Source organism: Melanerpes formicivorus, unplaced genomic scaffold (assembly GCF_026170545.1).
Source record: "Melanerpes formicivorus ecotype bairdi unplaced genomic scaffold, bMelFor1.0.p_v2 SCAF_62, whole genome shotgun sequence".
Taxonomy (NCBI): Eukaryota; Metazoa; Chordata; class Aves; order Piciformes; family Picidae; genus Melanerpes; species Melanerpes formicivorus.
Genome location: NW_027142414.1, coordinates 4,350,390 through 4,376,204, shown reverse-complemented (window position 1 = coordinate 4,376,204; position 25,815 = coordinate 4,350,390). Strand labels below are relative to the sequence as shown.

General features: G+C 42.9%; 1 protein-coding gene across 3 annotated transcripts in view; it reads right to left on the bottom strand.

The window, feature by feature from the left end:
• The window catches only part of VPS39 (VPS39 subunit of HOPS complex), a 28,963-nt gene extending 5,628 nt beyond the window's left edge, over positions 1-23,335 (bottom strand). Inside the window, exons 1-24 of one of the 3 annotated variants that reach the window (XM_068162252.1) lie at positions 23,163-23,335; positions 20,951-21,016; positions 20,091-20,117; positions 19,574-19,638; positions 18,732-18,774; positions 17,617-17,711; positions 15,889-15,987; positions 15,116-15,208; positions 14,844-15,027; positions 14,204-14,324; positions 13,294-13,414; positions 12,394-12,523; positions 11,147-11,289; positions 10,165-10,308; positions 9,370-9,511; positions 8,999-9,085; positions 6,196-6,269; positions 5,481-5,579; positions 5,117-5,234; positions 4,368-4,496; positions 3,794-3,896; positions 2,607-2,652; positions 1,524-1,673; positions 1,241-1,375 (exon numbers count right to left, since the gene is read on the bottom strand). In XM_068162252.1, the coding sequence (XP_068018353.1) occupies positions 1,241-1,375; positions 1,524-1,673; positions 2,607-2,652; positions 3,794-3,896; positions 4,368-4,496; positions 5,117-5,234; positions 5,481-5,579; positions 6,196-6,269; positions 8,999-9,085; positions 9,370-9,511; positions 10,165-10,308; positions 11,147-11,289; positions 12,394-12,523; positions 13,294-13,414; positions 14,204-14,324; positions 14,844-15,027; positions 15,116-15,208; positions 15,889-15,987; positions 17,617-17,711; positions 18,732-18,774; positions 19,574-19,638; positions 20,091-20,117; positions 20,951-21,016; positions 23,163-23,235 (2,487 nt within the window). In that variant the 5' untranslated portion in view covers positions 23,236-23,335. The remainder of the gene's footprint in view (positions 1-1,240; positions 1,376-1,523; positions 1,674-2,606; positions 2,653-3,793; positions 3,897-4,367; positions 4,497-5,116; positions 5,235-5,480; positions 5,580-6,195; positions 6,270-8,998; positions 9,086-9,369; positions 9,512-10,164; positions 10,309-11,146; positions 11,290-12,393; positions 12,524-13,293; positions 13,415-14,203; positions 14,325-14,843; positions 15,028-15,115; positions 15,209-15,888; positions 15,988-17,616; positions 17,712-18,731; positions 18,775-19,573; positions 19,639-20,090; positions 20,118-20,950; positions 21,017-23,162) is intronic. The other 2 variants (XM_068162249.1, XM_068162251.1) reach the window with 2 other exon arrangements.
• Between the last annotated feature and the right edge of the window lie 2,480 nt (positions 23,336-25,815).

Sequence of the window (25,815 nt, the reverse complement as noted above, 5' to 3'; positions counted from 1 at the left end):
ACCTCCTTGGCCACCTGGAAACACAGTGGCTCATGTTCAGCTGGCTGTTGACCAGCATCCCCAGGTCTTTCTCTGCCAGGCAGCTTTAAAAACACTCAGTCCCAACCCTGTAGCTTTGTATTGGGTTGTTGTGACCCAAGTGCAGGACTCAGCACTTGGCCTTGAATCTCGCACCAATGGCCTCAGCTGATCTATCCAGCCTGACCAGGTGCCTCTAGAGAGCCTCCCTACCCTCAAGCAGATCAACACTGGCCCCCAGCTTAGTGTCATCTGTAAACTTACTAAGGGTACACTCATTCCCTCATCCAGATCACTGATAAACATACTGAATTGTCCCAAATACTGTGCTACTTGTGACCATCCACTACTGATTTTAACTCCATTCACTACCACTCTTTGGGCCCCACCATGCAGCCAGTTTTTAACCCAGTGAAGCATTCACCCATCTAAGCCATAAACAGCCAGTTTCTCCAGCAGGATGCTGTGGGAAACGGTGTCAAAGGCTCCATTAAAATCCAGGTAAACAACATCCACAAGCAATGGCTTCACACTGTTAGAAGATAGAATTATATTAGACATTAGGAGGAAATTATTCCGTGGGGGTGGTGAGGCACTGTAACAGGCTGCCTAGAGAAACTGGGAAGGTTGCAACCCTGCCAGGTTGGATGGGTGTAGGTCTGCTAGGAGGTGCTCCAGCCCATGACAGAGAGGTTGAAACTAGATGATCTTTAAGGTCTCTTCCAACTCAAACCACTCCACAATTCTGATTTTTAGAGGACATATCCATATTAGCCCAGAAGAAGCAGGTCTGTAGAGCAGCGCAGGTGGTACTGAACACCCAACACCCACACTGTGAGAACTGCAGGATTTTACTTTCAGCTAGTTTACAAACTAAGGCATTTCTAACCACTGAAGGGTGCTCAGATGAACTATTAAACTGCATCATCTGTTTTGGTTTATTTGAAAGAAATCTAGTTTGTGTTCTCCAAGATCATCCTGCAATGCACACCAGAGCACAGTGAATCCAGAGACACACAAAGACACCCACTTCATCCAAACTAAAATGAATATACTTGTCATCTCAATAAACATTCAATCTACTTGATGCACACCTACCAACTTCAAGGACACTACAGCACCATCTGAAGGATACATACTCCTCATCAACAACAGCTAATTTCAGTGTTGAACATCTGCTTTAAAACACCATTCCAATAAATGACATGTGGTGGATACTTACCCTCAGAAACTCTGCATGGAGAAGATTCTTGAGTACTTGATTAAATCTTTTCTTCTGAGCATTTTCTTCAAGGACTTTCTCTAAGAAGATTCGAATCTCACTGATCTGAGTATTTGCTGGGAGTAGGTTTATGGCCTGAAGCAAAATATATTTGGTTAGGAAAAACATACAGAGAAACAGAGGAGAACACAATACAAACTAAAAGATTTGGACTGACACTGTTACAATCCTGCCTGCTCCAATACCCTCTGTCACCTTCTGGGGGCTTAAAGGTATTTCTTACCTTGGTGGTATCCAGCTTGCTGTGATGTAGCTCCAAAACCTGCAGAGCAGCCTGCAGATTGGCCTGAGGCTCCAGCACTTCCATCTTGATTGGTCCCAGGCAATGAACACTGGGTGGGGAGAGATACATCCGGAGCAGAGACAGATAGACCTGTTGCACAGAAAAGGAAAGTTCAGAAATCACTGCATGGATCCACAAATGACAGTGCTGGTAGAATCCAGTGATGGTAAGTAGTAAGTTGTATTCATGCCATTCAAAATCCTAAAGTACTCATTTCAACAGGTCTTACCTTAAAACAACTAAAGCTGAACAGTACCAGTGATGTCCAAGGCTTGCATTCTACACTACAGTTTTTCTGTAAGTCATTTTAAGCAAGCCTCAGTTATTTATCTTACATAGCTCATTTAGAAGCAAACACTTCATAGAAGAATCATAGAATCAATAAGGTTGTCCAAGTCTGTTCAAACTAATGTTTTGTCAAGGAAGGATCTTCCATTTATTGCTTTGGAAAACTGTGTTTGAAGCTCTTGCAGAAAAAAGGCATTGGAAAAGATCATAGAATCAATAAGGTTGGAAAAGACCTCAGAAATCATCAAGTCCAACCTGTCACCCAACACCTCATGACTAACTAAACCATGGCTTCAAGTGCCACATCCAATCCCCTCTTGAACACCTCCACAGGCAGGACATTCCAATGGCCAACAAGTCTTTCTGTGAAGAGCTTTCTTCTCACCTTGAGCCTAAACTTCATTGCTTTTTACCATTAACTTTTCCGTAGATGTGGAATACAGACACTTTCTCCTGAATTCCATCCCAACTTCAGCTCCAGAATATGTGTTCAGCCCCAGTGATACAGTAACATTTTCAACAGTAAGAGGATTTTAAAACAAACATACAAACCCAAACAATAATCTAGTAATTCCTGCATTCCAAGACCTCATACACAGGTTCCTGTGCATCTACACAAACTCTGAAAAAGTCTATACAGAGCAAAAACTTAACAAGTCAGAAGTCCCCAACAGGGTATGTAGAGTCTAACAGATGATTACTGGAAAGGAAGCCTGCAAAGATGAAGCTACTTACATCTTTGTTGCCATCTTTGTTCCTGTCATAATGTTTATGGCAGTAGCTAGAACAAAGAAGAAATCAAATGAAATTCAGGGACAGTTTTCAAGCCCAGTCCATAAAAATTAACATTTAAATGTTTTGGTTACTGAAGCCATCCAAGTTAGGTGACCAATTCTAATCAATTCATCAAGTTGCACAACGAAATGACACCATAACTCTGCATTTCACTGCTGAGAACAGGGAGGTTTTGTGCAAGTCTCCACTTTCCAATCAACTTGAAAAGTTTTAATGCAGAGTCTAAATTCAATTCAGCTGTGTAAAAGAGTGAATAATAAAAAAAAGCCCTCTACAACCAACATCACAGCATAAAAATATATGTGAATAGATTTAATTACTGTATCTGGGTCCCAAAGAGGTGTTCATTAGTGTACATTGCATAATGAGGTTGAATATCACCTAAAAGACACTTGCTTAAACTAGCTTTAAAAGAAGCTATGTTGAACAGGTCCCAGTGTTCAGATATACCTGCTAGTATCAGAGAACTGCATCTTCACTTGACTACTTCATATTCAATAAGAAATTCTCTGACATGACACACCCACCAAAATGCTGTGCCCTTCCCGGAGAAGATTCTAACTGAAGGAGCTCAACTTTGCATCTGAGTAGTGAATGCTTCTCCAAAGACAAAGGAAGCAAAGTAACATACTGAAGTTCACAAGTTAAGTTCAGGTGGAAACAAAGAACTCATTGATGACAGTCAGACTGCCCTGCAAAGTGCACTGACATAAGAGCATGAAAAGGTAAACCTCCAGAATAGAACAGAATCAACCAGGTTGGAAAAGACCTTTGAGATCATCAAGTCCAACCTTTCATCCAACACTACCTAATAAATTAAACCATGGCACCAAGCACCCCATCCACTCTCTTCCTAAACACCTCCAGTGATGGTGACTCCACCACCTCCCTGGGCAGCCCATTCCAATGGCCAATCACTCTTTCTGTGAAGAACTTCTTCCTAACATCCAGCTAAGGGAACACCATCATCATCTGTAATGAACAGATGCCTGGAAGAGTCAAGAAAACAAGATCCTTAAGGCTTCCAACCTTCATGCTCCATACAGTAACATTTCATCACACATCCTAACCATAGGGCAGTAGCAAGTCTTGAAATAAAGTAAGTAAATAAACCAACCAAACCTTACTTTTCAGCCATGTTGGTGTCCTTCAGAATATGAACATAAATAAATAGAGCTTGCTCATGTTTCCCCATACGACCCAAGAGCAGAGCACGTTCTTCTAGGAGACCTAGTGATAACACAAAGGATTAGTCATGAACTACACAGAGAAACAACAACATAAGCTCTATTAGTGACCAGACCAACAGAAGGGACTATAAACTGTAGTGTGAGCACAGATTAAAGTTAGACTGAAACTGTAAGCCCACCTAACACTAGTCCAAGTAACATTTTATGAATTCTAAAGTAACCTTAAGAAACAACAAACTTCAGATGCGTTGAGCAATTCAGGATCATCAGTTAGGCTCAATACTTAAGTGATGGGAGATGCCACAGTCTGAGGCTGACAGTTACAGGAAGCCTGGCAGAGACTGGTAAAATCAACTGTGCCAGCAAAAGCAGAGTTGGTGTACATACCGGTGACCTACAGCTACAGCCACCCCCTCCATTTCTGGTTACCATGACTCTACAATACATGCGGAGGTTTTTCTGTACAATGCAATACACTAGGGCTTAATTAACCTGTGGAAACTGAACTCACCATCAAAGGGGAAGTCACTAATTAGTCGACTAGGTTCATACCAGCTAGACCGCTCCAGAAAAAGTAGCAGCTTCTTCCGGTAATCCCCCAGGTCTCCTCCTTCCTCCCCAGCAGGCACTGGAGTTTTATCTACATGGAAGAAACCACAGTATTACAACTAATTCACCACACTAGTACACAGAAGATACACAGATCATGAGGAGGAACCTAAAGGATTGGGATTCTGATCATAGAGTCACAGAATTGTCAGGGTTGGAAGGGACCTCGAGGATCATCTAGTACCAAAACCTCCCACCATGGGCAGGGACACCACACACTGGAGCAGGCTACTCAGAGCCCAGTCCAGCCTGGCCTGAAAAACTTTAAGGGATGGGGCTTCCACCACCTCCCTGGGAAATCTGGTCCAGCATCTCACCACCCTCATGATGAACCTATGAAATTACTCCAGCTCCTTAAAACACACCAAGTGGCTGGTTAAATGATAAACTCGGTTATTCAATACCCTTCCCTAGACTTCAAAGAGCAGTAGGTGCCATTCCTCTTAATCATGAACAAAGCATCACTTGGTCCCTTACTATCTCTCAGGAGGCACTGAACTAGACCTCCCTAAAAATGCACAAGTTCCTTGAGCACTTGAGATCCCATCTTCTTCTGAATCTGAACAGGGAAGGCTTACAGCAATATACTGTGAAGGTTTCCCTATGCTGACCCCCACCCCTGGCCTTCCTGCCAGAAAAGGCTAAACATACCTGCAGGGAAGGAATTGAGATACTCTTTCATTAAGCCTTGTACTTTCTCACAGTACAGCTGGATCAGACAGTTGTGGAAGTCTGCACCTGTTTCTTCCCAGACATGAATTATGTGCTCCTGTAAGAAAATGTTCAAGTTCAGCTCTAGATGCTTCTGGGAAAAGATTTGTTACAGGCAAGCAACAGTCCCATTCTGGCCTTTACTGAGCTTGACCTCAGAATTTCATGTATTTGAAACATTTTTTCTTTGCCCAACTTCTAACAAAGCTAGCATCCTCCAAGATACCATCAGGCTCCTGAAGGACCACAGACTTCTAGCTAACTTGTACTGAATGTAAGGCATGAGTAGAGATTCAGTTCTTACCAGATAAGGAATAGTCAAGCTTTTAAAGTTTTCTATCAAGAAACTGAGCACTTTGTCTCGTGGCAAAGCTTCCACTTCAGGGAGGTCTTCTGTAAATATCTGGTAAACAAAATTTTATTCACAGAGTGGTGATTATTTTTTTTTTAATCTAAGTGCCACAGTCTATTTTCTCTGAGGTCCTGAAGCCCAGCAAATCATCACACATGTCAAAGAGTAAGCACAAGTGTAAGAAGAAAAAAATCCCTGTGCTTTGAGGCACTCAGAAGATATCTTGCATCTGAAAGGATTAACAAATACTTCTGCCTTAGCTAACACTCTTCTTTCACAGTGCCCAACTCCTCCTAACTACATGCAGTCAATTCTGTATCACAGAGAAAAGGGAAAATAAGAAAGGCAAATTAACACTTGACATTTAAATACTGGATTAGGCTTTTGTACAAAAAGCATGGCATCAGTAACATTAAAGGCTGTATCAAAGGTTCCTAACTACCTATTACATGATAAGGTATTCCAAGATGGGAAAAGTGTAAGAAAACTGCAAGGTTATCCTGCTCTATCTACCACTAATCATAGCACAGTACTGAACACAGAAAAGACAAATTACATACTTAATTGAATTTAACATTAGTAGATGGCTTCTTACACTGAGTTCTCCCAATTCCACGTGCCTCACTATTAATTTCAATGGCAAAGTGCCTGTTTCAACCACACTTACCTTCAGCCCATCTTCAGGAAAATCTCTTAGCACCCAGACAGAGTAGGAAAATACCAAGTGCAAGTTCTCTGTGCCTGGAATACCACAAGCAACAGTGCTCAGTATTACTCACAACACAAGCAGATGCTTTCAAAGCCAGCAAAGTTTAAATTTCCAGGAAGAATCTGATTTGGTGTTCTTCCTGCTCAAGTCAAGTAAATCACTCATTTCAGGCTAAAGCCACCATTTCATTACTTTGCAAACAGGATTTCATAGTTTCATAGTTTCATTCAGGGTTGGAAGGGACCACAAGGATCATCTAGTTCCAACCCCCCTGCCATGGGCAGGGACACCCCACACTAGATCAGGCTGGACAGAGCCTCATCCAGCCTGCTCTTAAACACCCCCAGGGACGGGGCCTCGACCACCTCCCTGGACAACCCATTCCAGGGTTTCACCACTCTCATGGTGAAGAACCTCCTCCTCACATCCAGCCTGAATCTCCCCACCTCCAGCTTCATTCCATTCCCCCTAGTCCTATCACTACCTGAGATCCTGAGAAGTCCTTCCCCAGCCTTCCTGTAGGCCCCCTTCAGATACTGGAAGGCGACAATTAGGTCACCTCGGAGCCTTCTCTTCTGCAGACTGTACAGCCCCAACTCCTTCAGTCTGTCCTCATAGGAGAGGTGCTCCAGCCCTCTGATCATCCTCGTGGCCCTTCTCTGGACACGTTCCAGCACCTCCACATCCCTCTTGTAATAGGGGCTCCAGAACTGGACACAGTACTCCAGGTGGGGTCTCACCAGGGCTGAGTAGAGGGGGAGGATCACCTCCCTCGACCTGCTAGCCACACTTCTCCTGATGCAGCCCAGGATCTGATTGGCTTTGCGGGCTGCAAGTGCACACTGAGAGCTCATGTTGAGCTTTTTGTCCACCAGCACCCCCAAGTCTCTCTCCTCAGGGCTATCCTCCAGCCAGTCACTGCCCAGCCTGTATTTGTGCCTGGGATTGCCTCGACCCAGATGCAGGACCCTGCACTTGCTCTTATTGAACTTCATGAGGTTGGCCTGTGCCCACCTCTCCATCCTGTCAAGGTCCCTCTGGATGGCCTCCCTTCCCTCCAGCGTGTCTGCTGCACCACACAGCTTGGTGTCATCAGCAAACTTGCTGAGGGTGCACTCAATGCCACTGTCCATGTCCCCCACAAAGATGTTGAATAAGATAGGTCCCAGGACTGATCCCTGAGGGACTCCGCTTGTCACTGGCCTCCACTGGGACATGGAGCCATTGACAGCCACTCTTTGGGTGCGGCCATCAAGCCAGTTCCTTATCCATCTAGTGGTCCACCAATCAAACCCATGTGTCACCAGTTTGGAGACCAGGATGTGGTGTGGGACAGTGTCAAAGGCTTTGCTCAGGTCCAGGTAAACGACATCAGTTGCTTGCCCCTCATCTATTAATTTTGTCACCTGCTCATAGAAGGCCACCAGGTTGGTCAGGCAGGATTTGCCCTTGGCAAAGCCATGCTGACTGTTCCCAATCACCTCTTCACTATTCTTTTGAGCGAGTAGTGACTCCAGGAGGACCTGTTCCATGATCTTTCCAGGCACAGAGGTGAGACTGACTGGCCTGTAGTTCCCTGGTTCCTCCTTCTTGCCCTTTTTGAAGATGGGGGCAATGTTTCCCCTTTTCCAGTCTGTGGGGACTTCACCAGACTGCCAGGACTTTTGAAATATAATAGAGAGGGGTTTAGCAACCTCCTCTGCCAGTTCTCTCAGTACCCGTGGGTGTATCCCGTCGGGTCCCATGAACTTGAACACTTTCAGGTTCTTCAGATGATCACGAACCTGATCTGCACTTACAATGGGCAGTTCTTCCTCCCCATCCCTGGCAGTTTCAAACAGAAACAAGAATTAACTCAAATACTAAATGCCAAGAAATGTAGAAAATTCTGACCAAACCCAAGCTCAGTTGTCTTGATCACATTCCTTAAGTCTTCCCTTACAATTTGTTCTCATTACAGCAGAAAAAGCACTGTACTTCTCACTTGGGTAGCTTCTCTCAGCAGAAGGTACCCCTGACCCTGATCATTATCGTCCCTTCCATCCCAAACCATCCAGCCTTCCAGTACCTGAAGGGGGCCTACAAGAAGGATGGAGAGAGGCCATTTACAATAGCCTGCAGCGACAGGACAAGGGGAAATGGCTTCAAACTGCAGAAGAGCAGATTTAGACTGAATACTTGCTCCCAAAATAGTAGTGTGGTACTTTTTATAAGTTGTGCATTCTGAAATAAATGTTATTATGGGATGGGAGGAGCAGCAAAACCGAAAAAAGGACTTGGGAGTTCACACTGAACTGCCAACCAAGCAGGTTCCTATCATGATGCTGTGACCAGCAACTACAACTGTCAGGTCATTATCTAGACCTACAGAAAACAAAAACAGCTTATAAAGGAGTCTTCATCTCAGGAAAGATACTACATAACCCAGCAACTGGAAGCTAGGCTTTTAGCTGGAAAACCTAACCCAGAAGTTCAGATTTCCTTTAACCACTGCTGGTAAATCATCACTGGGGGAAAATGCAGAATACTATGGCACATTTTCTACCAGTGGTAATTTTTCTTCAGAGATGTGAAGATACTCAAGTTTCAACAAGAAGTTTGGAAATCAATCCTTGAAGTTTGCATTATGCAAGAACCAGAGACGACAACAAAGATAGCCTTGAGCTTCATACCCTCAAGAAAGTTGCTGAACACTAGACTGGCCACTATGCCCAACAACAGTAACATCTTCACAAAAACAGTGCTCTCCTCACACGCTCACCCAAATGCTGCAGATATTGCACTGTCCTCTCGTGACCCTTCAAAGGCGAGTTGGCTTTCTTAGACTGATCCACTAGTACCTGTAACGCTTTCAGAACAACAAAAAAGGTTAATTCCTTTGTAACCCCAAGTATCATTCCACCCTGAACCACAAATTAAAAGCACTTTTTCTGTTTTGCTAACAGAGACAAAACAAAGTTTTGTTTTAAACACACTGACCAAACCAGTAACAGGAATAAGACTGATTTAATCACTAGACCATCCCAGAAACAGAGTATTTCTATCAGTCAGAATACTGTCTGTGACTGAAGTTAATGCTAGGAATAAATGCTCCTATCCCTTCTCTACTCCCCATCCCAATCTCATACCTACCTTTCTCATGCAGACCTTTCTTCTCATAGAGTATTATCAGCTCACTGTATTTGTGTGCCTTCTTCAGCACATGTTCACTCTCCTCAATGTGGCAGTGATTGTTCTCCAGACGTAGCAATGGTGCCACCAGTGCCACGTTTGTCTGCAAGCAAAACCAGAGCACTGAGACATACTTTTAATGTGGACCTCCTAAATTTTTTAGTATAAAAGGTGAATTAGGAGGAGGGAGGGAGGGAAGAAAACAACCTGGTTTATTCTATTCTAATAAAAAAGCCTTATAGCATAACAAAAGTGACAGCTTAACACCTCAGAGTTACGTGCATCATCATTTCCATAATTTGTTGAGATAAGAAGACAACAACACATTAGAGCTATTCCTTTTCAAGAACACAGGTCAGCTTTGAAAGACATTCTTCACAGCAAAGATCACAGAATCAACCAGATTGGAAAAGACCTCAGAGATTGTCAAGTCCAACCTAAGATTGTACTGTCCTGCATTAAATAGTACAAGGCAACACAAGAAGTACTCATTAGAACATCAAAATTCACAGGTGTAACCACATTCTTTTGACAGAGACAGCATCAGAAATACAGAAATCAGACACATCTACTTTCTTCCTGACCAGTGAGCTAATTCACGAATACCAAAGTTCCACAGTTTGTTTCTAGACCAAATACAGATAGCTGTATGAGAAATTCTGAAGTAGCTCCTTATCCTCCTTAAACATGTTAGTCTGTACCTCTAACAGAGCTTGTATGATAAAGGAAAGGCCTCTAGGTAAGGCAAAAACTCACATGGAGGTAACACTTTAGTAGGGTGGTATCAATGATTTGTAGCAGCTTCTTTTTGGACTTGATAGTGGGTGTTCCTTCCATAAGGGGTGAAGTACTGGACTGATGGTCAGAATCATTTAGCTTCTTCACCAACTGACTTCTTTTCTGCAGGGCATCAAATGAAAAATTTAACAGGAAAAAGCCATGAATTTTCCACCCCACCACAGCAAACATAACCCACCAAGTAGAAAGACTAAATTAAACCAAGTTAGTAACTTCTTTCAATCAATTGTTTCCTAAAACCTTTTTGTTGTTAACTACTCAACACATCACCTTTCTAACCACATTCAGGTTAGATGCATTTGGGTTGCAAAATTAAGTTTCACAAGACAACCAGAGTCCTGAGAAACTAGTCAGTAGGAAACCTAACCTGAACAGAGATATTTTATCAGACATTTAAAAATTTAGGGAACAATTTAGATGTTGAACTGCTAGGCACAAAAAAACTATCCTCCTTCAGACACAAGCTTCCTTTTAGTCTCCCGAGAACAGCAGCCTAACAATTCAGATTCCAATTGCAACAAAATAAAGAGGACAGGAACTTGAAGTACCCACTGCCTTCTGTTCCACTATTTAATGCATGCTTTTGATCTCTCTCCTGGATAGTGTCCTTGACAAGTCACCAAAACCAGAAAGATCAAGAGCTTAAGTCCTCTTCAGAAGGATGCTAGAAATAAAATACTGGACTCATAGTCAGATCAGGTCCATAAATAAGTTTCATCCAGTCCTCACAAAACTCACACCTGATGTCTCCCACATGTCTGGGGCAACACCTTCCCCTGCTTTCTCAGGAGCTGCTGCCATATTTTCCAACTACAAAGACAGCCCATTAAGGTTAGCATGAGCTGGAGTAGGCTTACTGCATCCTGCACATCAAAAACAACCAACGAAGAATGCTGAAACTGAATAACCCTGCTCTAAAAACAGACACAGGAGCACTCACTTGAGTTAAGTAGTCTATGAGAGCTAAATGTGCCTTTTCCAGCTCTGCCCCAGAGAGCCCTGGCAGGGGGTTGGGGTACTGTAGCTGTTTCCTGTAATCTGTGGGCAGGAGGTCGGGATACAGACCCATCACATGAGTGGGATCTAAGCAAAAAATAACTAGTATTAGTAACCATTCATAACATCATTTTTGCAAACTCTTAAACATGTGTGATCTTTGAGCAAGCTCAGTTTTCCAACAGACTTCAGACAACATTATTTGCTTATTACAGAAAAGAACCTAAACCAGGGCAAAAGAAGCAAGAGAAAGACTGTTTCAAAGCCCAAGCACAAGTTCCAGTCTATGCACTTGGCACACTTGGAGTACCTGCCCCTGTTAAAATCCTCTTCCTACAGAATCCCAGCATTAACAGCTCTTGCAGGAGGACAGGATTTCTCTTAAAATACTGCTTGTTCGTAGAAGATTTATTGTGCTTTTGAAACAAGAACTGTCCATCACCATCTGTAACTAATGAGCATTCATTTTCATTGAGTTTAAGCAAAGTCAAAATTACTTTCCTCTAATTTAACACCAAAATATTCTGACTTCTCAGTCTTTGTAGCATCATCAAAACAAGTAGAAGTTAGAGGTTAAAATGCACAAGGGACATGTCACCAATAAAACAATCTCAGTCTACAGAATTCTTCTATGGTACAGTCCAGTCTTTAGGTGTTCCTCCAATAGTCCTTGTATAAACTAGAGGAAAAGCATCAGAGATTATTTTGACTTCCAAAAGCACAGAAAACCTTTCTGACTTCAGCAGCTTGGGCCAGGAAACAGGGTTAAGGGTCCTCAGTTTAGATTTGCTAAATCCTTCAACTCAGACCACAGATATTCTTTATTTTGCATTCCAAGTTGCAAGTAGGCTCTTGGCAGGTGCCGAAACCTTCATCTTTAAAGGTCTGTGTACACGCTTTGCATGCTGTAAGACAGCCTACAACAGAATTATCTTCTGCACAAAGGGCAAATTCATGATTTAACTCACTGAGTGAAGTTAATTTAGTACTATAATCAGCCTCACAAATGAAAGCTAACTAGCTGCTTTGGCTATCTGCCATTCCCCGAGCACTGCTCTGCACAAGACAACACTAGAAACAAAAACCTGAAAAAAAACCCCAGCAAACAAACAAAAAACCCCACACAATAGACTGTGAACTTCATTTTATTCCTTCTAACCTAGCTATCTCAATGGTAGCCCAAGCATTTACCTGTACCAAGCTTGGCAAAAACTTGCATGGATTCATCAAAGCGCTTCTGGCAGAAGAGGTTGAAGGCGAAGAGATTCTTTATGTGGTGAATTTGTTGTCGCTTCTCACTATCTGAATCATCCTTCATTTCCTGCACACATGTAAATTAAGGAACATCAGAAACTCTTGGGTCTCATAAATGAGAAGGAAACACTCAGTATTACCATCCTTTGGAAAGAACAAGAACTAAAAAGGTAACCTTCCAAAATTAACACCTCTGATGGTGATCCTCAGACGTTATGCTTACTGCCTCAGAGATAACCTGTAAGTCTTGAAAGCTACCTCTGGTTATCTACATACTTGCCTATCAAAGCAACTATGTCTTCAATCATTTGCCTTTGATAAATTTATTTGCATGTCAGCAACACAAAAATGCAACTAACACATTTCAGTATAGTTCCAGTGAAGTTTCTGGCAACCAGAAAATCTAGAACAGGAAGAGCAGTATGACTGAACATCCTGCTTCAGCACCTTTGAGAAATTATTCTTTCAGGACTAATATGGAGGGCCACTACAAGAAAATCTGGTCATTTGACAAAACAAAACACACAACTAGCAAAACTATTTACAAGCAGTCTGAAGACTCTGAAGCCAGTTGGACTAAAAGAAAGTTGCCAATTAAACAGCTGACAGAAAATTGTTCACATACAGGATATCTCAAAACCTAAACCACAGTAGGTCAACGTGGAGAAGCAGCAGCACAAAACTAAAACTTACCTCAAAAAAAGGCTAGAGTTCACCAGTTTGTGCAAAGCAGATAATAGGGAGGTTAAAATTCTTGCACTAGCTACAGTAAACATCCTTTTGTGTGCTTCTGAACAAGTGCACGTGCTGCAAACCTCAAGGGTTTTGAGTACTTACTGCCAACTGCAAAGCCAACTCAAACTGCTTGTCCTGCAGAAGCTGCTGGATCTGTGTGGCTATGGACACCGGTATGAGCCGCCAAACAAAGTGATTACTTGCTACATAAATAATATTTGTGCTGTAAAGGAGATAAAAAGGTCAGTTACTAAACTGCAGCACTAAGAAGCAACACTATCAAAAAAAAGAAGAAAAACAAAACAAAACAACAACAATCCTTCCTAATACACACATACATCAATTACATACAAGGGCAACCTAAGAAATACTGCAAAGCAGAAAACTATCTCCAGTGATGAGAAACTCTCAAAGATACTCTGTCACTTACTCCAGAAGGTATGCACTCTGCTCATCTGTTCATAAAAAAAAAAACAATGGACTGCTTCACTGCTAGGTCTTGAGCTGAGCGAGATGGTGAGGGGTTTGGAGCACAAGCCTTATGAGGAAAGGCTGAAGGAGCTGGGGTTGCTTAGCCTGATGAAGAGGAGGGTCAGAGGAGACCTTATTGCTCTCTACAACTACCTGAAGGGAAGTTGTAGACAGGCAGGGGCTGGTCTCTTCTCCCAGGCAACCAGCACCAGAACAAGAGGACACAGTCTCAAGCTGCACCAGGGGAGGTTTAGGCTGGATGTTAGGAAGAAGTTCTTCACAGAGAGAGTGATTGGCCAGTGGAATGGGAAGGTGGTGAAGTCACCATCACTGGAGGTGTTTAGGAAGAGACTGGATGGGGTGCTTGGTGCCATCGTTTAGTGGATTTGATGGTGCTGAATGATGGGTTGGATGTGATGATCTTGGTCTCTTCCAACCTGGTTTATTCTATTCTAATTAGAAAAGCTCTTCTGCTCCCTATTTTTCAGAGTGCTGTCACACACATAGCCCAACAAAAGTAATACTCAGCAATACTCAATACCCTCCAGAGGTGATGAAGCGTGGCCTCTGCAGCTCAATACTCTGTACCAGCAGCCGAGGTTCGAAAGTGCGGATCTCCACGTACCTTGGCAGAACAGCAATGATGTAGGGAGGCTGGTGTTCTATTAGTGGAGCAAGGGAAAAATGCAGGTTGACCATTCTCAAATATTCTTTGAAACAAGACATGACTTGAAGCAGGGCTTCCCTTCAATTTCTTGTTATTCCACTTCCCACCCCCCATCCCCTGAAATGCATCCCTTTTCTGCTTATTAAAAGCAGAACTCAATTCCCAACACTGCCAGCGGGCTTTTTGTTCTCCTTTCTACATAAGGAACTGCTATGGCACTGAGGTGCCCAGAAGAACTACAGTGCTTTAACACTACCATCCATTTCAAACTGTCTTCCTTTGTAAAAGATATAGAATGTTGATTTTCTGAGGAGACAGATGTAGAGACTACAAACAAAGAAGGGGAAGAAACAAAATTAACCAGGAGACCTTCCACAGAGTACAACCTGAGACACTTTAGAAACCATCACACTTCAAACCCAGGCAGTTTCTAAAGCCTGGGAATGGGACAATTTTGTCATGTACAAAGGAGTGAAAAAAAGCACATTTTTTTAGGAGTTACTGTGATTCTCACCCATGGCTATAGGAATATCTGTCCAATTCAAGGCACATTTCTGAGTACAGACTCCTTCTTCATTGAGCACAACTGTTAGATCATCTTGGCCAACTGCAACTTTCCCGTCTGCTACAGGAGCTACCAATGGTTCCAGCTGCTTCCCTGTGGGAAAGAGTTCCTTGATGGATCCTTTCCCATCCACCTAGGATAATAAAGAAAAAAAAAATTTAGATGTTTTTCAAAATAACTTTAATATCAAAAGCTGTGGAAGACCAAAACCCCAGTCTTACCCTTATCAGGTAATAATCCCTCTTAAAGCCAACACAGATGGAGTTTTCACACCAGGCCATAGACTTTGGTACATCAGGTACACTGAAGTCCCCCTGAGAAAAACACATTAAAATGGCTGTCACAAAATTAAAACACAAGTCAAATCCAGCAACACAGAGTGGAACAGGCAGCACTGCCATTGACACCACACTGCCCAACAAACACATCCAGTTTCTGCTGGTCAAGAAATGGCAGTATTCAACTAAAAGGCTGGATTCATGCACACGCTCTGAGTTAGCTGGCAAGATCCTGGAAGAGCAGTATAGCTGAAAAATTCTCTACCCACTTCCATTGGTTATTATCATTCTGGTTATCACAACTGCAGCTCTCTGTGCTTGCTGTCGATAACTACCTTCTGACTTAAAGATATACCTGAAAACTTGTGAGCAGGAGCGGACCCAGTGCCACACTGTTATTGTTAGGGTTACATTTACAGAGACTGCACACTGATGCACTTCACTGATTTACAAGTGCACTGCACCCAGAACGTTACAATATATAGAACACAGTCCTTGATTTAATTCATGGAACCATACTAAAGCCATTAACAAAGATTTCAACCAGGTATTTTCACTGATTTGTTGATTCATTATTAAATCAATGCAGGAGCAGACGGAGTCAGTGCTTTGAAAGTCAGCACTGTCTGCAAGCAACAGGGACTGCAGAGGAAGCATTAAAGAGCAACTATACTCCCTGGTGAGACATGCTAGACCACAGAAACAACACAACTCACTTGCAGTTCATGGAACTCTCTGTCCTTCCAAAAATAGAGTTGCAACTTCTTCCGCACTGCCACGCACATTCTCAGCACCTCTTCCCCTGTCTTTGATTGCTGTGGAAACAGACAGACACAACTCAGAGGCACTTAAAAGCTATGAGGCAAGTAAGATAAAACAAGGCCAATAAAATCCTCAACCTGAAGCAAGGCTGCCAGCTGCGAAGAAAAGCTTTGTTCATCCATGCCAGAAGGGCATTCCCTAAACAAGGAAGGGCAGAGAGAAGGGGGTATGGATACGTAAAAATGAACTTTGGCAGGGATTGTGATGTCCAGAAAACAAAAAGAAATAAAAGAGTAACAAAGACATGAACAGAAGAGAGCTATCAGCCCAGCCCTGAAGGCTAGAATAAACAGAATAGAATAAATAATAGAATAAATAAATAGAACTCTTACTAGAATAAATAACTTGAACTCTCTGCAGTATAGGAGAGGTGAGGAAATGGAACAAGGCACAGAACGGGTTCTACTGGCAGATGAAAACACTAATAGCTGTTTTAATACTTTAGCCTACTGGGAAAGTTTCCCAGTGAGAAATACTAGCAAAGCTAAGTGCCTGTACACACAAAAACAAAGCAGTTTGGGATGATCTGATTTAAAAGTGCTTTAGAAGACATCACAATTTTAACACCTAGAAATCTCTAAGTTCTTACTAGAAAATATTTAACACTATGCTTCCATGGGCAAAGACCTAAAAACTGATCAACAGCGCTAGGACATCTCTTCTGATAATGAATACAGATAATGAACACAGTTTCTCAATGAGAAACTCCCTAGAACAGAAGGAGCTGGGGCTGCTTAGCCTAGAGAAGAGGAGACTCAAGGGTGACCTTATTGCTCTCTACAGCTACCTGAAGGGGGGTTGTAGACAGGCAGAGGTTGGTCTCTTCTCCCAGGCAACTAGCACCAGAACAAGAGGACACAGTCTCAGGCTGCACCAGGGGAGGTTTAGGCTGGAGGTCAGGAGAAAGTTTTACACAGAGAGAGTGATTGCCCACTGGAATGGGCTGCCTGGGGAGGTGGTGGAATCACCATCACTGGAGGTGTTCAGGAGGAGACTGGACAGGGTGCTTGGTTGCATGGGTTAGTTGATTAGGTAGTGTTGGATGATATGTTGGACACGATGAGCTTGAAGGTCTCTTCCAACCTGGCTTATTCTATTCTATTCTAATAAAACTCAACATATGAGCAGAGAATTGCTATAGCTTCTGGAATCCTTTTACAGCCTGAATCTACCACAACTGCCCTGGGACCACTTGGGCCAATACAGTTTAACACAAACAAAAGTGTAACAAAAGCAATTATGGAGATGCTTGGTAAAGGGAACTTCTATGAGCTAGTGGCAAGGGCTTTTATGCTGAAGAGGACTTTTCCAAAACCAGAAGACAGTCAAAGTCACTATAGAATAACAATGCCTGAAGATTTGTAGCAAGAAGTTAAAGGCTACAAATCACAACAGAGGAAGATTCCTTATGAAGCACAGGAAGAAAATTAAGGTGGCCGTATTAAAAACTCTTGCCTTAAGAAAAGCCTGAACATCCAGTAAGTACTGATTTTAAAAGCACTGGTACTCAAGCAACTTGCATGTAACACAAAATTAGCAAACCTAATCTATACAGCAACATAAATAAGTTACTCTTATTAGTAACAGTAAGTACATACGTACTGCTGTGCTCTTCTTCTTACCTGAAGATCACAAGTGAAGAGAGATGCACCTTTTGCCTTGGAAACCGTGGTGATTTGTTGAAATGTCAATAGGTCATGGACATAAATGTTATTTTCTGTTTTAAACAAAAATTTCTATTACTATTCAGTACTTAATTCACATAGAGCTCATTGCTAATTCAAGCAAGTTGCCACATTTTATATTTACATAAAAAGAAAAACTTGTGAAACAAAGAGCTTCAAGAAAGGAAAAGGAATCTTTCCCCAAGATCTGAAAGTGCTAGGGCACGTAAGAGGACAAGACAACAAATGCAGAAAGATTAACACCAGCATTGGTAAAATTACACACAGGAACTGAGAGCAGGTGCTAACCAAGCAGAGGAAGTAGGATTGGAAGGGAAAGCAAGCGAGCCAGAGCAGAGCAAGCTCATGATGGAAGATTGTATGAACAAAGACCATTTTGAACTGGCTCCTGAAATTAGTGGAAAGTGAACAGTTGCAGATGTAGGGTACTGTGGTCAGGTTTTGTACGCACGAGGACGCAGGCAGCAGAAATCTATGCATGCTGGAGTTGGAAGAGCTGGGACTTGGAGAAAAGAGTAGCAAGGTAAGCAAAAAACAACATAGGCAGATCATAAAGCTAAACAAATATAGCCAGAGACAAGCAAACTTAAATCTTTCACAAGACAGGAAAAGATTGCCATCTGCATACATACTGAATTTGGTCTAACACATCAACAATAGCTTCCAGATACCAAACAAGTTTGAACAGAGATTTTAGTCCCTAACATACATACATGTGTGTGTGGAGTGTCTGTGTGTGTGTACACACCTGCCAATACAAACCATACACAGAGGTGTATACATACACACACACTTTAGTGCATGCATGTACTTTTTCATATTTAATCACAAAACAGCATTTGATGCTTTGTTGTCTAAGCTGTCTTACAACAAGCAAAGCTGCTTCTCGATCTGTGGTGCATAATGCTTCCTCTGCAAAGGGGAAAAACTCCTGCCCAACGACTTTCCAACAACTAGACTGCTATGCAGATGTGTGGAAAGGCTGCCGTAGCCAGCCAAGAAACTGCATCAAGAAGAGCTCATGAAACATTAAAACACATTTTTCCACTTACCTAATAGACTGACCAGGATTTTAAATTGAGAAACAACATGAATCTGAAATAAAAGATTCCATTACCAAATAGAAACCTCTGAACGATACTTGATCACAGAAAATGCATCCTGGACACTCTCAAAATGATACACAATACAATAGCAAGGCAGCTATCTATGCACAAGCTTCCTGCAGCTACTTCAACACTTTTCAGATACACCCAAGTTTTCACAAGCTAGCAAACAGAGCTTGCAAACTAAGCTGGTAAAAAATGCTCTAATAAGTGGTAGATCTGCTAGCACAGAACTAATTTTAAAGGACATGCAGTGCTGCTAAAAGAGGCTGCATAATCTTTGATGTAATTGCTTTCCTGAGTATCAATATAATTAATGAGCAAAAGATCTCAGGGAAAAAAAAAAAAACCAACAGTGGTAAGATTGGAAGGAGATAATCAGTTTCATTTTCCAGTCCAAAGAAGAGGAATTACATAATTACATTCACATCCCTGTAGCATTTTATCTAACAGTCAATTTTTCTATTATAGTCTGTTGCCATCATTTTAACAAATATTCTCAGAACAGCTGAAGACCTACTGCAAAACAACAGCATTCCCACAAAAGCCAAAAATAAACCTGTAAGTTCCAATCCTTTGCTTTCTGCTTCAGCAACCCAACCAAGCTTATTCCTGTTATGGGAAGACTGGGTAAAAATACCAGGCTGTGATGACCCAGAAGAATCTATAGTTTGGGGGAAATCTGTTGTTAAATTTAGTAGAGATTCCAGGAGTACTTTTGATATTTCATTTCTTGGCTGAAAATACTGGAAAGCTGTCCCCACATAAAGCAGATGGTTATTTCTTACCTGCTGAATCTTTTTGGAGAAGTTCTTGTTGGATTTCTCCAGTGTCACTTCAAACCTATTGCAACCTACCAGAAAGGTTTGAGAGAGCATGTAAGCTGAAGCTGCCCTTAAATTTATGACTGAATATATCTCACATTAAACAAATTACAAAGAACTATGAAAGCAAACTTGGCCACTTTAACACTGTAAGAATGACTGTTTTAACATGCCTGTGCTTTTACTTCATAGCTATATGCATCAGAATGTCTTCTACATAGTCAGGTGGAAATGTAAATTACACTTCTTGTGCCCATCCATGGGCCTCATCAACAGTTGGATTTTTGCTGGGATTTTAGGTTACAGAAATTGCTTTTAAATGCTTTGAAACCCAGGGATACAAAGCCACCCATAAAGACTTTATCCATACCAATCGATTATCAGCATTTTAAATTGCTACAGGGCACACCACTGCAAAGCAGACAAGGAATAAACACTACACCACAGGGATTTAAAAGGAGGTTTAGGGATAAAGACTTACAGACACTTTCTGATGACATAACCTCTCCTGGCATTGATGCAAAAAAGGGGGAGAAATTTACCACGTGAGATAAGACACTAGCAACTCAAGACTAGCATGTTCTGGTTGGAACAGACAGCCTACTATTATCAGAAAAAGCAAGCTGAATGCAGTCTCTAGAATCCAAGTAGCTACAACAGAACATTGTGACAAGAACTAAGGAACTTGGAAAGGTATGTTTGCTTTTTTCTTTCCTGCCCCACAACATTACTATGATCAATAACACCACTTTCTACACAATGGCAGACAATGTGAAATGCACATCTGTTCAGTGAAAATCGATTTTAACCAAAAATAGCAGAGTTTTATTTGAGGCATCTCTAGTACAGACTAGGAACACTTAGGACAGTCAAAGAAGCAGAGAAAAAAGTACATCCATCACAGAACTAACTAGGAGGGACCCCTCTTCCCCATCTCTTGATCCTCATGAACCCACTAAATAAAGCTGCCCTTTCACTAATCCAGTCCTTCATTATCAAAGGGAAACATCAAGCATCTGGCAACTAGCACACTGCACTGTTTTTGTGCATGTTTGTGCATTGTATCCACAAAATGTATACTAATATAAATTCAAACACATAGAGACCTGATATAAAACATACTTCAAAACAGAGAAAAGGTTGAAGTTACTTGCTATCTTTCTTGCACAACTGATAGATGGTATGTATGCTTTCAAAGATACCACACAAATAATCATTAAAATCTATGTAGGAAAAAAAACAGCAATTAATCATCTTTTGTGTTCATGTCACTACAACCTCTTGAAGTGCAGAAAATAAAACCACCATCAACTTTTTGTGCCATTCTTCAAATCAACTTACCTATATCTTTCTTGATCCTGTAAAGCAGAAGATGCCCTTGTTTGGTGCCAACAAGGAGCCATTCCTCTACAAAGATGGAGGAGAGAGAGTCTAATTAATTTCAACAAAGATTGCCCATCCCAACCAAGTTTCATTTATCAGAACACTTGGAACCTTGTTACAAATGCCAAAGAGGACTTTCTGTGGTGACAACACACATCTCCAATTATCTCTCTGGTGGAAATAGCTTTCATTCTCAGGAGAGAACGGTCAAAGATCTAGCAATAAAGCACAGAGTATGGCCTAAACATACCACTTGTTGAGACAAAGCTCAGGAAGCAAAGCATTGCACGTTTGGTGCAATCAAAAGAGGCAATAAACTCTTCTTCAGACATTGCTATCTCCCAAGGAGGAACAGTACTTCATAATGGGAAGAATTGTCAGGAAGAAAAACAGGCTCTATGTGGGTTGGTTTGCACAGGTATTTTTTGTAAAGAGACAATTTTTGTAACAACTCTGAAAACAGTCAGCAATGCCTGGAAGTGCAGTGGCAGCTTTGCTTCAATGGTATTTGTATTACTTGGCAAACCAACAGTCATTCAATACTTATAAAAAAGAACTTTTTTAAAAAATACTCTGTGGCAACACTTCAGACTCTTCCTATTTAAAGCACTTACAGCTGTGGTGGGTTGAAAATTCTCCCCACAACATTAAATTTGCCAGACCACCGCAGGTGGAAGCAAATGGAAGCTGTATTTACAAGCAGAACTACAACTTACAATGGAATGCAATGAATATGTACAAATATACAATACTTACAATATTTACAGGTATTTACAATTAATAAACAGCACAAGGACCCCCTTGGTCAAAGACCAGGGGTGCTGCTAACAGCTTCTCCCTCCCTGCCTTACCCTTACCCTCCTGTACGCAAAAGGACAAGAGACAGAGCAGAGAAGTTAGAACTTAGCCAAAACAACGCAGCAAAGTCAAGCAGAAGCATAAAGTTAGTATCTCCCAGCCCAACAAAGCAAGAAATTGTTTTGCAAGGTAAATCTTACGGTAGATATCTCTCCAAGAGGATTGTTTAGAACTATCCTTATTTTCCTTTTTACACCCAAAAAGTGATTCATTTGCACTCTACCACTTGCTGTTTAAGGTCTGTGAAATATTTTAAAGGCACAGCCTAAAACTACCATAAGAGCATACAAAAAAAAGTATCTTCATTGGACACCAAATGTAACTGAAATTCTTCCTCCTTGATAAAGATCATACAGGAAAGAAGCACATACAAGTAATTATTTCTACATCACTCCCTGATTACTGAAGATACTTGTATTTCACTAAAATCTTGTTTCCTCTGAGACCTTTTTTCCACTGTTTGGTAGAAAAGTTATGGAGCCAGAATTACAGCTTTTTTTACACCACCATACTGTCACAGGCTGTAGAGGGTTTTTTCTACTTCTGCAAAATAAATGCTTTCCAAGCAGATAAAAGCCCCAAGGCAGGAATAACCTGCCTTCCTATCTTCTCTACTACATAACCCTAGCATAAACAAGCCATATTTAAACGTGGCACTACCATTCAGGCTATAATTTTGGTCTTAAAACAGGTTAAAGGAGTCACAGTTCTAGCGTCTACAATTTTGAACGACCAGTACCCTGCCTGCTCTGGCTGTACATGTGATGGAAACTCTCAAGCAGTTGGAAAAGCCTTATCAAGCCTTATCATTACTACAGCTGCTGCCATCACCTGACCAAAATCTTGACTGTCAAGTGCGCTCCAGAACATAACCTACATTTATACATCATTAACACAAGTCAACCGATCCTTAACAGAAGACTCGAGCACACCGCTGTCTTCCATGAGAAATTTAAGGCACAACACAGGGGACTCATTTTTAGCAAGGAACGAGTCGAACACGGTGCCCGCACTGGGGATCATGGCAGCCGCCCGCCGGCACCCCCCGTGCGGAGCTCGGCCCCAGCAGCCCCCCCGCCGCAGACAGTAAAGACAACGCAACCAGCCCAAAACCGGGGAAACGCTCCTGCTCCTCCGTACGCCCAGGCCTGCGAGGCAGCTGGGCCACAGCCCACCCCGCCACCGCTCCCGGGTACAGGGGGGCAGGACAGGGTGCAGCAGGCCCGAAGAACGGCTGACGGGGCGTCCCGGCCGCCCGTGATAGGAGAGGGGAGCGGCTCGGGGCTGCCGCGGGCCCCCCCCCCCGGCTCACCCCAGGCCGCCAGGCAGTCGATCTGCAGCGGCAGCTTCTCCAGGATCGGCACATGCTCGAAGGCGTCGTGCATGGCGGCGGCTCCTCGGGCCCGGCCGACCGGGGAGAGGCAGAGCGCCGCGGGAGGATCGGATCTCCTGCCTGCGCGATGCCGCCCGAAAACGGCCCCAAAAGAAGCGCAGCTGCCGCCGGGCCGCAGCTCCCCGCCCTTCCCGGAAGCGTCCGCCCCGCTGCCGCTTCCGCGACAAGGCTCCGCCTCCCGCGCTGCTCCCGCCCCCACCCGAGCCCCCACCCGCACGGGCTGCGGGGGCGGGCGCGGTGAGGCCGGCTCCGCCGGGGGCAGGGCACCCGCGGGTCGGCACGGTCAGCAGCAGGGGTCGCAGGGGACACTCCTCGCCCTGACATAACCCTTGTGTTTCGCCGTACAGCCCGAAAAGAGGGAGTGTAGGACGCGTTTTGCCTTCCCACGGTGTTAAACTGCCATTTGCCGACAAGAAAGTCAGGTTGTATACAGAGAGGAAAATTGACCTGGGTAACCCAAATAAACCAGACAAAGTCAGCGAAACAGCTCTTGCAGGTAAACGGAGACTTCTGACGCTCCTAAATTTGACTGTAATGAACTTAACCCACAAACCTGGAAAGTGAAGCTCCATCTCTGGAAGAAAATCTGTACTTGTTACCCTTCCAGAACATTTGCTTTGGCCACGGGGAGGTGCAACATTCATTGCCAGTGACCTAGAAATGAAACTAATTAAACCATACTAAAACAGCACGTGGTGATGCTAAATTCTTTGCCAACACACACTACTGGTTTAGAAAACAGGGACTGAGGACACTGCTAGGACACCAAAGCGCAGGAAGGGCAGAACAAGTGTCTTTCCTGATCAAGAGTGAAACCTTGGTAATGCACTAAAACATGCAAAGTCCCTTCCCCTTTGCAGGGGAAGTCTGCCAACTGCTGAAGGAGTTACAGCTCAGGCAGCCCCTCTGGTCTCCTTGACCTAGGGGTCCTATAAAAGAAAGAGGGAGACAGCCCCAGTTTAGTGGAAAGAAAGGAAAGATTTAGTAACACTTGGGAAGTAATGACTTCACATGCACGTGGCTGTAATCCCTTTTTACCAGAGTGTAAATTATGTGTGAGACATTGGCCCACTCAGGTGTGAAGAAGCAGCATACTTCTCCTTCAGTGTACAATATGAAACACTACACAAAATGAACATATTTTTTAAAAGCCCATAAACTCCTACATATGTGGAATAAGACAAACATACCCACCCCTGCCCAAGGTCTTGTGATCCTGACTCCCTCTGTGCCTATCAAGCCTGTTGCATTTCTTTACCAAGCCATGTGATCCCTTACTACTCATTTCTTCCTTCAAGCTCCTGGCTGGAACATCTTGTCACCCTAGTGAAAAGCTGGTCAACATCATCATCTTCACTATGACTTTGTTTCCAGTTTTCTGCATGGCAGTACATGCTATGACTGCATCAGCAGTATCACAGCTAATTCTCATAAATCCACCCACAGAGAACTAATCAGCACAGGAGCTCTAAAACCCCTCCCTTTATATCTGAATTTCTGGCAGATGTTTGGGTTTCTTTCTGCAAGTACAGCATTATCTCAGGGAGGAACAGTTTATTGAAGATCTCTGAAGGCAGTAGCCGTATTTCCTAAAGAAAATTCAGCTTCTCCACACCCCTCAGTGAAAACTTCTGCAGGTCTCAGAACTAGGAGCAGATGTGTTTTCTCCCTCCTGCTCATCGAATCTTCAGACTAGCCTGTACAATTTGTTTTAAAATTACTTGTTTTGACAGAATGGGTATAAATCTGAAAGAAGTCTTTCCTGGCTACATAATTAAAGGTAACAATGCTGCAAGGACTTAGGGTTGCATGCATTCTAGCAAGCCAGCACGCTGACAAAGCTTTGCCGACAAGTCATGGAGCCTGCACGCCTTTAGGAGCAAAACCAGGAGTCAGGAGAGGCAAAGATCTCCTTAGTGGAACCAAAACATGCTGCCAGAGGAGAGGCCATGTTGCTCCCTGGCATGTATACACCTCACTTTTCACCCACACTTCACTACCTCTTCTTCCACACTCATACTTACAGCAGTAGTTGTGTGTGTGCCAGAGCTCACGTGATACTGTGGGAACTGGGCTCTGATACAAGTTCTCGCTAAAACTGCAAACAAGGGGAAGTCACAGCATGTGCCTGCTGCACGCTGAGGAGCAGCTGCTACCTCCCAAGGATACAGAAACTCTGCCAAGCTAGCAAAGAAACAAGAACAGCTAACTATGGGAGCAACAAGTCCCCAGCAGAATTCAGGACAATTTCACATACTAACTGATGGAAGTTACTACAGAGGTGGAAGTCTAGAAGGCCAAGGCTGCCCAAGACCACCATCATCATGGCCTGAAAGCACCACACCACTATTTCATTTGCTCTAGTCTTTGAATTATTCAACTATAAATGCAATTAGGGAAACCTTAGATGTTTCACTTCTGCTCACAAATTCAATTTGCCCTATCTAGATCAGCTTTTCAAATGGCAGACTTCACTCTATTGTCAAGCTTACCAAGAAAAAAAAGGCTTTTGGTAACAACTACATTGTAAATATCATGCAACAAAGATTTAAAGAGAAGTGAGGGAGCTTTC